The sequence below is a fragment of the Acomys minous genome (genome assembly GCF_964271855.1).
Source record: "Acomys minous genome assembly, chromosome: 4".
In the NCBI taxonomy this organism is placed as follows: domain Eukaryota; kingdom Metazoa; phylum Chordata; class Mammalia; order Rodentia; family Muridae; genus Acomys; species Acomys minous.
In genome coordinates, this window is record NC_140486.1 from 85243420 (window position 1) to 85258191 (window position 14772).

At 47.6% G+C, this 14772-nt stretch overlaps 1 protein-coding gene across 13 annotated transcripts in view; it reads left to right on the forward strand.

Annotated features, from left to right (window-relative positions):
• Nucleotides 1-14772, forward strand: part of SPATS2L (spermatogenesis associated serine rich 2 like) — a 177676-nt gene that overhangs the window by 160717 nt on the left and 2187 nt on the right. For all 13 annotated transcript variants that reach the window (XM_084780103.1, XM_084780107.1, XM_084780106.1 and 10 more), the window contains 3 exons: nucleotides 7788-7897; nucleotides 10337-10439; nucleotides 13087-13307. In XM_084780103.1, the coding sequence (XP_084636229.1) occupies nucleotides 7788-7897; nucleotides 10337-10439; nucleotides 13087-13307 (434 nt within the window). The remainder of the gene's footprint in view (nucleotides 1-7787; nucleotides 7898-10336; nucleotides 10440-13086; nucleotides 13308-14772) is intronic.

Consider the following 14772-nt stretch of genomic DNA (forward strand, 5'->3'; position numbering starts at 1 on the left):
ACTGTTGTTAGTTTTAGCTGGGATCTCACTATGTAGCCCTAGCTGGCTTGGAACTTACTATGGTACTTTTTTGTCAGGTTCCCTATCAGAGTAAGAGTATTATGGCTCAAGTAGTTAAAGGCAAAATGAGAAAAGATGAGCCAGGCACTTAGCAACATAATATGTCGTTATATATGTGTGCAGCGGGAAAAGCTTCTATTAGCAAATAGGTCAGTCAGTCCAGTGCCTCATAAAACAGGCTGAAAGCAGAGGTGCGAGGGTTATGCTGTGCCTCTCAGGAGTCATGACTGTCAGCCACACGTCCTCACAGACAGAAGGAGCCAGCACACTTAAGTCTTATTCAAGTACAGAACTGTCTCCGCACTCGGCACTTTGAACTTGCCCATCTGTGGCCTAAGAAAACTGTTCACATTCCCAATTCTTTTATGGGACATAAGAAGTGATTGGTATCTGCTCAGGACACTGCAAGACCAAGTTCTCAGCACAAAGGAGATTTATGTGCCCCAGAGGGACAAAAGGCAGGGAATAAGAGGCAAGAGAGGGAAGGAGGGTGCGGGAGAAGGGAAGGGAAAAGAGGAGAGGGAGGAGGGTTATTTGTCCCAGAGGGGGACAAAGGAGTGCATCTGGATAGAGAGGAGACAGACAAGGCCCATAGATAAATGACAGTTTATAAGAGCAAAGGGGGAAACGCCCTGTTTGGATGAGGAGTTTCCTTTTAATTGGGCCTGTTAATTAAGTGAGCCAAAGGAGCCTTTTGATTGCTGGACTTTAATACTTGGTAGCTGCACCTTGGTGGTCAGCCTCAGGAGGAGGAGGTGGCCAAATGGAATAGACCTCAGTGGCCAGCTTTAGGTATGTAATCTTATGGATTTAGCAAGGCAGAGGGAATGGGGGAGAAGAGCAAGGCCTGCCAGAGCCATGTTTGCCATGCTCAGCAAGAGTCCCTTCAACATAAACCATATCTCCTCAGTTCTAACACAAACTCCTGTATCCTGGGTGGCAGCTAACACAAGAGTTAGAAGGCCAGTGTTGTGAGGTACCCATGACAGAGGGTTGCTCAGACAAGGGTTTGAGCCAATAGAGAGTCTTTATTAGTTGTCCGGAAACTACATTGGGCGTTCATGATCCCAACAAGGCACTGAGCCTTTCTCAGGGTGAGCTTTTGAGCACAAAAACCATGGTGTTCTTGGCTGGCACACCTCAGTTAACAAGAACAGTTAGCCAGGAGCAGATCTGCAGAAGCCGAAAAGCAAGGTTAGTGCCTTTAAGGGACTTTTCCAAAACTGTAGACTTTGATAGACAAGATCTTTGTTTTCATTTTGGCAGGTGGTGCTGTCTATGTGCCGAACGGCCTGAATGGCACTTCCATCATGGTGTCAGTTGTGCTAAGGTCTGGGGCTCTGTTACATTCCCCCACAGGTCTCAGCCAATGAAGCAAATCGTGGACTTATCCTGCTCCAAAAAGATGTAGTTGGTCCTAAGGACCACTGATTTCACTAAATTGATACATAATTGGCCGAATAGTCTAAAATGTAGGTTCCCACCATTAATCCAACCAGAATGAGAATTAAAGGCCCAGTCAGCGCTGATAGCACAGTAGTTAGTTAGCAGGGGGCGGGGCAAGAAAAGAGACTGGTATCAATTATCTGATCTACGTCTTTCTCTTTCTGAAGTTTTCCCCCAACCATGGCAAGATTTCCTCTAATTACTCCTGGTCAATTATCATAGAAATAACAGGTTTCTCCCAAAGCCGTACATAGTTTCCTTTTTCTCATGAGAAGTAAATCTAAGCCTCTCCAGTTTTGTAGGACTGTTTCTGCAAGGAAATCTAACTGTTGTTTTAAAATCAGAAACAGAAACGTGTACTCCCTCTACGTCCTGATCCATCCCCTCCTTAGGATAGCGTCAGAAGAGGCACATTTAGGTAAACGCTAGCACACGCCCACCAAGTAGTCCCAGCACTAGTAACGCTGTTGTTGTCAGGTGACTTCACCCACAGTGCAGAATGGCAGGAGTCAGAATATGAGCAAGTGCCCGAGTTGAAGGTTTTGGACATTAGACAAGTTTTAGCTGTTTCTCAGTCCCCTCACGTGAATCTGAATCTGGGCTGCCCCCTCACCCACCCCCACCCCCACCCCCACCCCAATCCCGCCGCCCCAGTCACAGTGAGTTCTGTCAGTCATTGCTGACTGGCTGGCTAGTTCCTGTCCCTGTGCAGTGGGCCCAAAGCAAAGCAAAGGAAGGCTGTCTTTCCACCCTTCGCTGGACTCTAAAGAGAATTTTGTTAGAAGTCTTTCTTTCTTTCTTTTTTAATGTACTGGTTTTTCCCGTAACTGCACAAAACTCTAAGGTCTGTTTGCACAATGAAGTTTTCAATATATGTCTAAAACTTTAGCTATTAATTAAGAGATTTGGGCTATTAAAGCCGAGCCATTGTCGGACCTCGTTGCTAGGGAGAGGCCAGTATCAGGGGACCAGTTTCTGGAGGAGCTTTTAAAGCTACTATTTGAACAGTTTTAGTCCGGATGGGGAACACTTCTACCTGAAAAAAGTATCTATAAAAACTAGCAAGTATCCTCCCCTGACAAGCCAGAGATCTTTGTGAAGTCGGTTTTCCCAGAGATGGTGGGAGTGTTGGCCTCTTGTTTGAACTACTTCCTTGTGTTGGATTTATTTGAGCACAAACCTGGCATCTGACTGAGACATCCCGCACTAGGCTGTCCAGTCTAGCTATACCATACTTCGGTCTGAGGAACTCAGAAAGTTTTGTGGACCCCACATGAGTAGCCTGGTGAAGGTCAGTTACCAGAGTCCTGCCACTTGTTTCCGAGAGGATGGTCTTTCCTCCTTGTGTCCACCAACAACCTGTGGGTTTGCACTGTCCATTTCTTCTTTACCACGGAGTCTCAGACAGCACCCGGTCAGGGTATGTCGTCACGTTATTGTTAGTAGTAAAGCTTAGTACTGGGTCGCTCAGACATTAGGCAACCAGCATTCTAGTGTTCCTCAGAGAGGGACCTCAGTGGCACATGGTGGTGTGAGGGTAAGATCTTGACCCATTTAACTCATTTGTTGTGTGTGTGTGTGTGTGTGTGTGTGTGTGTGTGTGTGTGTGTGTGTGTGTTTCATAAGTAGTTCCTGACTGTTAGACAGGTGGGCCATCCTGTGGCTACAGGGTCCAGTCATTTTGACAGGCATGTCACGGGGTGTTTCCATGGCCCCCAACATTTGGGTTAAAACCCCCTTTTGTCTTTTGTCTTGTGGACAAGGAGATGGAAAGGTTTTTGAGCCATCTGGAAGTATTAGGGCTGTCTCAGGTGCCTTTGTTTAGTCTCAGTCCAGATTGGGGGCTCAGTGCACCCTCTGTACTATGTCCGCAAACGTTGGCCAAGAATCCCCAAGGCTAAATGTCTTAGCTAGCCTTCGTAGTTTATACTGGAGTCCCAGAGAAAGAGGTCCTGGTACCAGTGACGGGATGTTTTGGCAGCAGAATAGATGAACTTTGCTATCGAAAGTCAGGCCAGCAGGGGAAAAAAGCAAGAACTTTCTTCTCCTGTTTCCGGTTCTTGTGGACGGCCATCAGAGGTTTGGCCCAGGGTTAGAGTAGGTTTTTCCACTTCAAATGATCCAGACAAGACAATTCCTCACAGGCGTGCCCAACTGATTAGGTTTTAGTTGATTCCAAACGTATCCCAGTGGACAGCCAAGGCTAGCCTTCCCAGTAACGATCCGTGCCGTGCGTATAGACTGCAGCATCCAGTATGAGTGAACACTAGAAGTGAATCCAGCTGAGAACATCTCGGTTTGTTGCTAATATGGTAGCACTGTGCGTATACCTCGGAAACATCGCTGTGTAGCTACACAGGGACTCCGCAGGAGGTGCAGGATGATGCTCTTGGAAGAAAGAAGCATACATGTCACCAGACTTTGTCTGCCTCCCCAGGGAAGTGAAGGTCACACTGACATGTTTTTAACGGGTTTACTAGAGATGTGGGGAGAAAACGTGAAAACAGGGCACCTTACAAAGTAAAATAGCAAATTCTCAAGAACTGTTAGGGAATACAGAGGAGTTGGGAAAGTCACTGTGCTTGAGCAAACACTTGCACTCCAGCACTTGGCCCCGAGATTCTGAGCTCACCTTCTGCCGATAAGTATTATTGGAGAAGCCTTAAGATTTCCATGCTTCAAGTAATATGAGCCGAGCTTCCAGTGTGTTCTAAGAACCTGAAGGGATGTAGAAATCCTATTGAGAAAATGGATTTCAGAGTGCCAGCTACTGGTTAGAAAGTTGCATAGATAATGTTAAGTCTTGTGAGCAGAGGGGACCCACGCTGCTATGGGACTGTCTCCCTCTTCAGGTTTCTAGAAGCCTGGTGTTTTCAAAACATGCATATTCTTCTCATTTAAATGACAGGAGCAGTGATCTTAAGATCTGACCTGGCTTTGTTGATGATTTTTGGTGTTGTGATTGACATGCTGGAGGTGAAAATGCGTGCCCCTGTTGGCTTTAGATCTTAACTCTTAAGGCTTTTTCATAATGAAAGGCTTTGAAATGTTAATGAGACTATATGTGAAAAAAGAAAAGAAAGAAACCGCACACCCCGGCGCCTGCTGATGCAGTCTTCATTTTCATGATGTGCATGAGTTTAAACTCAGAACTTATTGGTGATCTTGCACCTGCATTCCCATTTTAGGGCCCACTTATATCTATTTTTACAAAATCTTCTATATCAAGTGAATGCCCAAGTTCTATGTAATCAAAAAAGAACAATGACCCTTAATTGTCACCAGTTTCAAAAATGATCCGTTAAGAAAAGTGGGATCTGCTTGCCGTGCATTCACTGAGGGTCTGCTGACCCCTTTACTCGCTGCTTTTCAAGTCTGAGTCTTTAGAATTTTTTTTTTTAATCTTACTTTGTGAGAAGAAACCATAGCACTTCCTATTTTTACTCAATAGCCATTTTCTCGTGTTGCAGACTTTAGCTCCATCTACATGTTGAATTATAATGACAAGTGCATAACTACCCAAAGCTGTGGTTCGTGTGAGAGACACATGTGTGGCTGTGCACACACATTTGTGTGCGTGCACGGGGAGGCTAAAGGCCAACGTCTTTCGATTACCATGCTCCACCCGGGTCTTTTTCAATGTAGGCTCTCCCGTTTGAACCTGGGCTTCACTGACCAGCTAGACTGACTGCCCAGGGAGCAGCGGTGCTCTTCCTGGTCCTCCCCTGGTCCCCAGCCCTGAGGTTACTGAGAAGCACACCCTGCCCAGCTTGTTACATGGGGTTGGGATCAGAAGGTCAGATACTCAGGCTTGCACAGCGCACACTTCACCCACTGAGCGAGCTGCCGGCCCTAGACCTAGACAGTCCTAAGTGGGACAGGAGCTTCAGGCTTTATTTTAATATCCTTTCAGTTAATGGGCCCATCCAATCACTGACTCCTTCAGTCAGCACCCACGCTCCTCCTGTGCACGGTGCACAGGTACTGTGGACGCAAAGAATTCCACGAATCCCTCAGACTCCAGTCTCATGAGTGACTGGAGAAGTATATAGTTGGGTAACATGATGATGGTGGCTCAGTGGGCGCCATGTCACTTGGGATGCCAAGCAAGTATGGTTGGAAATCACAGCTTTGAAAACAGGGCTGTTTGAAACTTACTGTGTAGCTAAGGATGACCGTGAACTTCTGACTCTTCTGCCTCTCCCTCCCCGGTGCGGGGATTACAGGCATCGTCTGCCACCATGGTCCCTATGTAGTGATAGAGGTGAAGTGGGACCTTCTGCTTGCTGGGCAGGGGTGTCCACCAAGTGAGCCGTGTCCCCAGCCCACAGGCCAATGTTTCAAGAGCCCTTAGACATCTCTCTCAAATGGAATTTCCTACATTCTAAATATGGACATTCTATTTGTAAAGATAATGTGTAGGGGAAGCAGAAATATGTTCTCTGGTAAAATAATAATAATAATATAATAATAATAATAATAATAATAATAATAATAATAATAATAATAATAATAATAATAGCAAGCTGCTATTCTGTGATCTCTGGTGCAACTAGGTGACCTAAGACATCATTCAGCATGACGCCCCCAGCGTTTGTGTGTGAATTCCCTATTCACACTATATCAGGGCATGTTTTTCCAGTAGATTTTCTGAATTCTGGAGGACCAGTAAGTGTAGGTCAGTCTGCACAGCCGTCTGCTAGACAGGGGAGCCAGGGAAGGAACCAAGGGGTGGTGGGTGTAATTGGGCAGATGATCAGGTCTACACTGAAGGTTATTTTAACTGACATCTCAACATTGGCATCGACATAAACAGAAAACACCTGTGTGAAGAACGGCGTCAGTGTGCAAGGAACCTTAACCCTTCCCTGCTTTGTGTTCATCTCGTTGGTTTTATTTCTGTTTGTTTGGTTTTGTTCCCTCAGTTGCTTTGGTTTTGGGTTTTTTGATTTTGTTTTTTGTTTTTTGTTTTTTTTTTTAAGTAACTCGTTTGATGTTGTATCTGCTAAGACCTCTTAGAATCAGAAATCATACTGCCTGGCTCAGCATGGTGACACAGGCCTGAAGTCCCAGCACTGGGGATGCTGAGGCAGCACGCATGAAGGACTTAGAGTCAAAGCCAGCTGACCTACACAATGAAATCATACTTCAAAAACACCGAAATCATGAAGATAAGATTTCTGGGCTCCGGGCTCTGCGAACGTGGTCTAACAGAGCAGTTTGTCCTTGTGCAGGCCGGATGGAAGGCAATTCGATGTGTGTGTGTGATTCTCCAGGGGCTGTTTTTTCTTAGAGTTCAACATGTTTGGCCAGGGGGGAAAAGGAAATGACATCCATGATGAGCCAGAGAGCCGCAAGCCCGTGTACTGAGAGCTCAGACTTATTAGCTGCTTTTGTGCTCCGTGCTCTTGGGAAGCGCACACAGGTTGGGCCTGGGCTCCTGTGTCTGTCTGGAACTTGAGTTCTTCTGACAGAGATGAGGAAGTAAGGTCCCAGGGGATGTGTCTCCCCCCCCCCGCCCCCCCCCCCTGCTGTCCTCTCCACCGGTGGCAAATGCTAAAGGATGCACACAACTCCAGTTCAAAGAGGCTGCACTTGCCCTTGAAACTTTTCTACCAGGGACACTTAGAACAAAGACACAAGACACTCTGGTCTGGAACTTCTCTCTGTTTGCAAAAATGGAAATAGATATATCTGTCTGCAGAGGGTCGAATGCAGTAGCATTTTTCAGCTCATAAATATATGATAGAGTAACTCTTCTATGTCATAGTCCAATACCACAGCTAGTTACCCCCAAGAGACCTTGTGTCCAAATATTCCAGACTGGGGATCAAACGCAGGGCCTTCTGTGTGCTGCATGAGTGCTCTGCCGCTGACCTCTTTGCTAGTCTGTATTTGTTAACATACAGAGTCTGATGCTGTTAGAATGCAATCGTAGAGTACGTAAAGATAGATGAACGTCTATCTTTATAGTGTTTTGTTTTCAGAGCTAGTTCTCAACAACACATTGAAGACTCCAAATTAAGAGAGTTCAGATGTCTGTGTAGAAAGCGAAGGAAAGCAGTGTGGGTGTAGAGTGCCTCGGGGAACTGAGCTCCGTTAGGGAGTTTGGCAGGAACGCTGTTGGTAGCAATGAACTCAGAAGAGCCAACCTGCCTTGATGACCAGCTCATGGTCCTGCAGAGCGACCTGCCTGAGGGGAAAGAACTGACTCCAAGAAACTCGGCCATTTAATACGTTTAGACTCTGCCGCTAACGCCTCGTTACTTCTCGTTTGGCAGTGGAGATCCTGACTGCCCGCCAGAAGAAAGCGGAAGAGCTGAAGAGACTGACGGATCTAGCCAGTCAAATGGCAGAGATGCAGCTGGCCGAACTCAGGGCAGAAATTAAGGTCAGTTCTGTAGAAGCCCTGTGGAACACTGAGCCAGCCGCGGAGCTGGTCCCATCGAGTTCACTTGTATCGATAGCCTGCCCCAAAGCTCTGACACCGTTACCCAGATCCCTCCCTCAGGGTTGAAATACAGACCACAAAAGGGCGACGAAACACTTAGTCTCAGATCAAATCAAATATGGCTTGAAGGGTTATATTATTACAAAAGACAGGGAACGAGTCAGTCAAAACTGCCCTATTGAAGTATATTTGAACATAGGTTATCCGGGATACGATTTTTCCCCTATAGTTTATGCCTGTGCTTATAAACATACACTCATATAAGTAAATCCTAACAGTGAGGTTATGAAGCATCCTTTATATTTTTTCTAGTTTAATTCACTTTTTTTTTGGTTGTCGTTAAGATTATTACCTACAAGTACATGTTTATTAGATTTCTTCCACTGTAAGGAATATGAACTGATCCTTGCTAAGCGGAAGCAGAATTTGAAATAATACTGTGTGTAAGTCACCAAAGCTGAGTGTGTCTGAAGACCTGAGTCTTTAAGTAGGCAGGAACCAGTGCTGTTTGGGTAGTACAGGAACAAAGCAATTCCTAAATTCTCTCTTTAGGGCACCATGGCATACAGCGCCCTCCAAGAGTCATGAGCCCTTGTGTCACACCGTGCTTTGCGCTACCAAGAGAGGGGCTCTGGTTGCTCTCTACTTGAGCAGCACCTCTTATTTGGCCAAGAGAGGGAGATGTGACACCCCCATTTTATAGACCCACTCAGACTGGGCCTTCTAAGTAGGATCGGGTAAAGTGGTTACCAGAAAGGAACAAAGTGTTTCTCATGACGTAGGAAGGTCGCATTGATTTCTCTCCTTTTTCACCCAATCATTAAACACACCGTGTGTACGCACAGACATGTCCCTAGCTTCTCCCTGGCTTTGAGTATTTCACTCTGCCACTGGCTTTGGATCCGTATCTGCTCATACCAGTGTAAAGCTGACTGGCACCAGCAGAAATCCCATGTGCCATTGTATCCCCGCCCATCCTGCTTAGGTATGGGAGGGAGCTCAAGGAGAAAGGGATTGCGCATCAAGAGCCCTGGAGGTGTGTTTCCCTCTCGCCTTTCTTCTGGCCTTTGCTTCTTCCTACCTACTAGTCTTTCTGCCCCCACTGTCTCCTTCCAGCCCCTCTACTCCAGGCCCAGAGTTCAACTCCCCCAAACAGACCTAACCTGCCTCGGCATGACCCACCCCTCCCCTCGGGACACAATACGTAACAGGGCTCCAGTACACGGTACCACGCTGTAACGCCCAGTTTTCTCTGAAAAGCCCCGGCTCATTAAGAACGTCAAGTGAGGAGTGTGAGGTTGCAGCCTCCTCCTCGTCAACTGAACTTAACTTTCTCCCAAGTTTCATTTCTGCCTATCAAAAAAATCCCACTTTTCATTACGTGGTCGGTAGCACAGGCTTTGGAGTGAGACACTGTAGCTCCAAAATTTTCTACTTCCGTGACTTGGATAAATTGCGTATTGTCTTAGGTTCTTTGAACCCGGATTCGGCCAGCTGTAAAATAGAGGTAATAAAAACACTGACTTGGTGATAATGTGATCGGATGTGAGTGAGATCGTTTCTTACGAATGTGGGCAGCGGCTGCTTTAATTTTTTAAGTATCATGGCTCCCCTGTTCTCTCTTATATAACTCTTCACATGCCACTCGGTGAGAGAGCATTTTGTGGGAAAGATTAAGCTTTGTCATTTCTTCCACTTCTCCATCTCCAAAGCACCAAGCACATTCACCTTCCAATTTAATGGTTTCTCATCCTCTTTCCATGTGGCAGATACCCTGATACTCTAGGAGGGCTTGGGTCAGTGTGATTTTTTTTTATTTCTCACTGTGCCATCTACACTTAGATCCTAATTTCAAGTTGAAGGTACGTGAGTTGAGAAAACTCATCTTTTCCGCTCCCTGTAGCAGCGCTTGAAATTCCATCATGAGAGGATGCTTTTGGGCACAGAAGGCTTTTTTGTTCTTTTGGTCACTTATTATAATACAGACGACTGTCCAGGGAGGCTGGCATACTTTCTTTTGCCTGTTAACACCACACCAAGCTCTTGGCCACACTACGTGGCCCCTGCTGGAATGCAGCTCAGAAAACCTACCCTAGTGAGGGCTGCTAAAAGGTTGACTAGATAAGCCAGGCCACAGTTTGCTCATCATGCGGCCCGTCTAAGCCGCACAGGGCTTATTCCTGGGAGAAGATGACCACCGTCCTGGAGGGCAGGACCCAGGCCCCACTTAGAGGCACCTCAGAGTGACGGAGCTCAGGTGATCCTCTCCAGTTGGCTGTCTGTGGACACAGGAGGAGCAGAGTGAGAGGGTGTGCAGGTGGTCTCCCGCTGTGGTTTGGGGCTGACTCCATTTCTTTCTTTCTTTTTTTTTTTCTCTAGCACTTTGTCAGCGAGCGCAAATATGATGAGGAGCTGGGGAAGGCTGCCCGCTTCTCCTGTGACATCGAACAGCTCAAAGCCCAAATCATGATCTGCGGAGAGAGTGAGTCTTTGCATGCTTGCTAAATAATTCCATGTGAGTAAGCTTGGTGCTGTTTGGAGTTGGCAGCGGAAATGTCAGGTATAAGGTCCCGTCCCCCCACCCCACCCCCACCCCCCCATCCCCTCCCATCCCCACCCCGGCATGGCTAAACTGAAGTCTGAAGAGATTTAATGATTTGAGGTCATGACACAAGTCACTAGAAATGTCAGGGTTTGAACTTACACTCCTGAAATGCCACACTGCCCATCAGTAAATCCTCAGGATTTATTGCTCAGAACAGAGCCGGTCGGCCGCTTTCTACCTCTCACAAACTTTTCCTAAGCTGGTCCAGATACTACTGCTGGGACGCTGTTCCAGGGAGTCTTCCTGGCACTTGGGGAGCTCATCGACTCAGCTCCTGCTCTGCAGGGATGAGCCTACCCGAGTGGTCTGGATACCCTGAGCCCCCGACCCCCGCTCCGCTCCCCCCCCCCACTTCCCACCCTGCTTAGCCTGAGTTCTCTGCTGAGTGAAGCAAAGATAATGAAAGACTTCGAGTCAGCCATTAGCTTAGTCTTGTTCCCTATTAAGCCTTAATTAGAGTGGCTAATGTGTAGCAGGATTGGCTGCTGCTTTTTTCCTGTACTCCAGCCCACACACGACGGGAGGTGGAGACGGAGCCACGAGGCCAATGTGGCTCGGAGGACAGTCACAAGGAAGGACCAGCAACGGTCCACAACCTCATAGTCAGCAGAAAACCAAGATGTGACTGCCCTTGTTTTTCTACACTGAGATTCCTTTCCTCCCCCCCCCCTCATCTAAATAAGAAATTACATAAACTTGATCTACAAATGACCGGATTGTATTGACTGGCATATGGCATTTCTTCTGGGTCACCTTTATACTTTGGCACATGTTTTGTCTACCTATTACACACTGCATACAGGTGTAGGAATACATTTACTCTTGTCACCGTAGGTGGTGGACATTTTTCCATGTCTATGTCTAGCTGATCAACTATTTAAATATAACTGTTGTGACCAGCCCTTGGATCATAGCCCTTAAATAGATCCCACTTGTGCACCAGAAAACAGTGCTGGGGGCTTCCCGTTCCAAGATCTTTGTCAGCGTCTGATTTTCTTGCTGTACCGTTTAGTTTTCTCTTCATAGGCCACCCCCCTCGCGGCAGAACCTCCCTGTTGGCCCTTCTCCACCCCCCAGCTTTTGCCCCATCTCCAAACACGCCGTCTGGTTGACGTTAGGAAAGGAACCTGCCCATCCTAGGTTCTACGTGAACCCAGTGATAAGTGAGACCTGAGTGAATCTGGTGTTGCCCAGCTCAGGTGGAGGGGGAGAGGGGCACTTCACTCGCCCTCCTCCAGGTGCCAGCTAGTGAAGAAAAAAAAAAGTCACCCTTTACCAAATTCCCCCATGCCCATACTAAGACATCCAGGCTCAAGTGTGTGTGAGACAGTAATCCTCCCAAAGCTGTTTCATGGACAGTGCATTGCTACAGCTGCTGATCTGGAAATGCAAGCAGGAAATAATAACAGCCCCCCCACGCAACTGACGCTGGTGAGCCTGAGGGCTGCTGACATCCCCTGGCTGTGTTTGGACGGCCCAGAATCATTTGTCACACCTTCCCTATGGTGACTGGAGCTACATCCCTGTCCTTTCTGCTTCTGACATTCTGCGAGCCCCACTAGCCATTCCTGATCCCCGGGATTAAGTCTCATCCAACAAAGGGAACAGAGAAAACTGGGTTTTTTTTTTGTTGTTGTTGTTGTTGTTTTTTTTTAATGGTGACGATTTTAAAATTCAGAAGAAGCTCTTCCTGTCCAGCCTGGCACTTGAATCCTGGTGAGCTGTGTGTGAGAGAGAGAAGTCAGGGCTTTCTCCTGGAATTGATTCCCTCTGGCCTCGAGTCAGCATAATCACATAGAAACCATCCTGCCTGAAACCGCCACTTTCAAAAAACAACAGGACTGGCAATAATAAGCATTGAGCAGACCTGCCTGACCTGAATGTGCGCCTGACAGCAAGCTGCCTGATCAGCCTGCCATGCACGTAGCGCTGGGGATGGTGCAGACCTGCAGTTACAGCCTGGCTGTAATGGTGCGTGGGGCTGGCAGGCCTGGCCTCCAGTCCGGGATACTCAAGACCCAGAACAACAAAATCCTTAACCCATTCTCATGCTCTCAGAAGGCAGGCCGGGCCCTGTCAGCATCTCCTTCCTTAGGTATTAGCAGCCCATCATATTATAGGCCCTGATAAGGGCATCGTAAATGGGCCAAGTAATGGGGGAGCTAAGAGGCAGAATTCATTTATGGATGGAGCAGAGAAGGAGCCATCACGAGGTCATTATCTCCCTATCAGTGGTGGCTCTTGACCTCAAGAATAATCTAGGCCGCTCAGATACGTTTTCTTCATCCCTGCAAATGCCTCTCCTTGTGGACGCTTCCGCTGTGGCCACTGTTTAGGGATTCTGACAGAAGGATTATGGTGGTTCTCTAAGCACTCCAGTGTCCTTTCAAACCACACCTTAAAGAGTAACCCTTACTGTCCGCATGGCGCTCCTGCCAATTTCTTCCCCTTCTAGCACTTCCGAATGGCTCTGCAGTGCCCTCGGCCCAGCCCTTAACAGCAACCATTCCTCTGTTTGTTGCAGTCACACATCCAAAGAACAGCTATTCCTCAAGAGCCCCCTGCAGCTCCCTGCTGCCTCTGCTGAACACCCATGCAGTAGCTTCCGGGAAACATGGCACCTTCGCCCGGAAACCATCCGGTCACAACAAGCCCACTGAGGGGAAAGCGGCAAACCCGAAAATGGTGGGCGGTCTTGCCAACACTGGCGATGCTTGTCACCAGGCCGTGCCCGCTAATAAGCAGGTAAGCCACTCTACAGGGGTCCTCTGCGGATACCGGTGCACAGCGCCAGGAAGGAAACCACTATCGGTTTCCAGAGGAAGAAAATAAAACTACTAGAGGCCGGCTAGAGGTCCTGCCCAGGCTCCCTCCGGCTCCAGGCGTAACTGCCTGGCCTCATCCAGTCACACATCATAGGCTCGTGCCTCTGTGTTCAGCCATGCAGGCTCCTTCACCTAATGGAGACAGCCCTCTCATGTCCCCCTTGCCGGCATCTCCAGGTCCTGGGCAGCTGTAGGAACAAGATGCAGAACCAGACGGCTGAAATTGTTAGTAGAAAGCTGGTGATTGTTTTTTCTTATTTAAAATTTTTTTAAAAAAGAAAAGAAGAGAGAAGTAAAATTCCTACCTCAGTTTGGTGAGTCAGGAACAGATCGAAGTTTTCCTGGAATTTCAGTAAAGCACACACATTTCAAAATGACTTGATTTGTTCCTGTATGCCATGGCCTCTACAAATGCAACTCCACAGCCGGGCATGACAGCGCACGCCTTTAATCCCAGCACTCGGGAGGCAGAGACAGGCGATCCCTGTGAGTTCAAGGCCAGCCTGGTCTACAAAGTGAGTCCAGGACAGCCAAGATAACACAGAGAAACTCTATCTCGGAAAAAAAAAATCTCTGCCTTCCTTCTCTTTCTCTGTTGTATCTTTGAGAGAGAAACAGTGGCTTGTGGGTAGAAAATGAACAAGAAATGGGATTCAGTGGCGTGGGTGCTGGGTGGACTACAGAGATAGCTTCCATGATCTCTGCAACTCTCCTTTTCAGTATTTCAGACCTCTGGCTGGCTGGCACATACTGTGGGGTCTCCTTGTGTTGCTGCTTTAGGGGTCCCCACTGCTGACTCTGTTAGACATTTCCGTGACCCTGGGTGACTTCCTGGGCCTCAACATGACAGGGAATGCTGTGTAAATGTGTCTTCACTGTTTGTCCATGCTTGTTACCAAACACCATGGCGAAAAGAAGTCTGAAAGTTAACCCTTGAAAAATGAAGAAAGCCCAATCCGTTGCTGTTGATTCCTTTTCAGCTCGATGGTTTTAGCATGTCGGTGATGGCGAATGTAAACAGTAGTGCCCTTAGACACCTACGCAAAGCAGTGAAGACCAGGCAAGAAGGACCCTGTGCTTCAGAGCAACTGTTATGCATCCCATACCATTATCTTTCCTGCAGATTGAAGGATCAGTGATGCCAAGGAGATACCCACCCAGGACAGGATCAGGAAGCTCCCTTTGGGGCACACACCAGTCAGTATTTGAGACCCTAGAATCTTGCTCTCACACATCTCCAAACCACTCTCAGGGACTGTGTGGAGTATTTTCTTCACTCTACTGTCTTGAGGGAAGAACATGTTGCCAGTCTGCATAGCCCTATAACCAAAAGATAGGAGACGAGGGCAGGCTTAGGTATAGGTGAGAGTGTGTGCAAGGCCTCC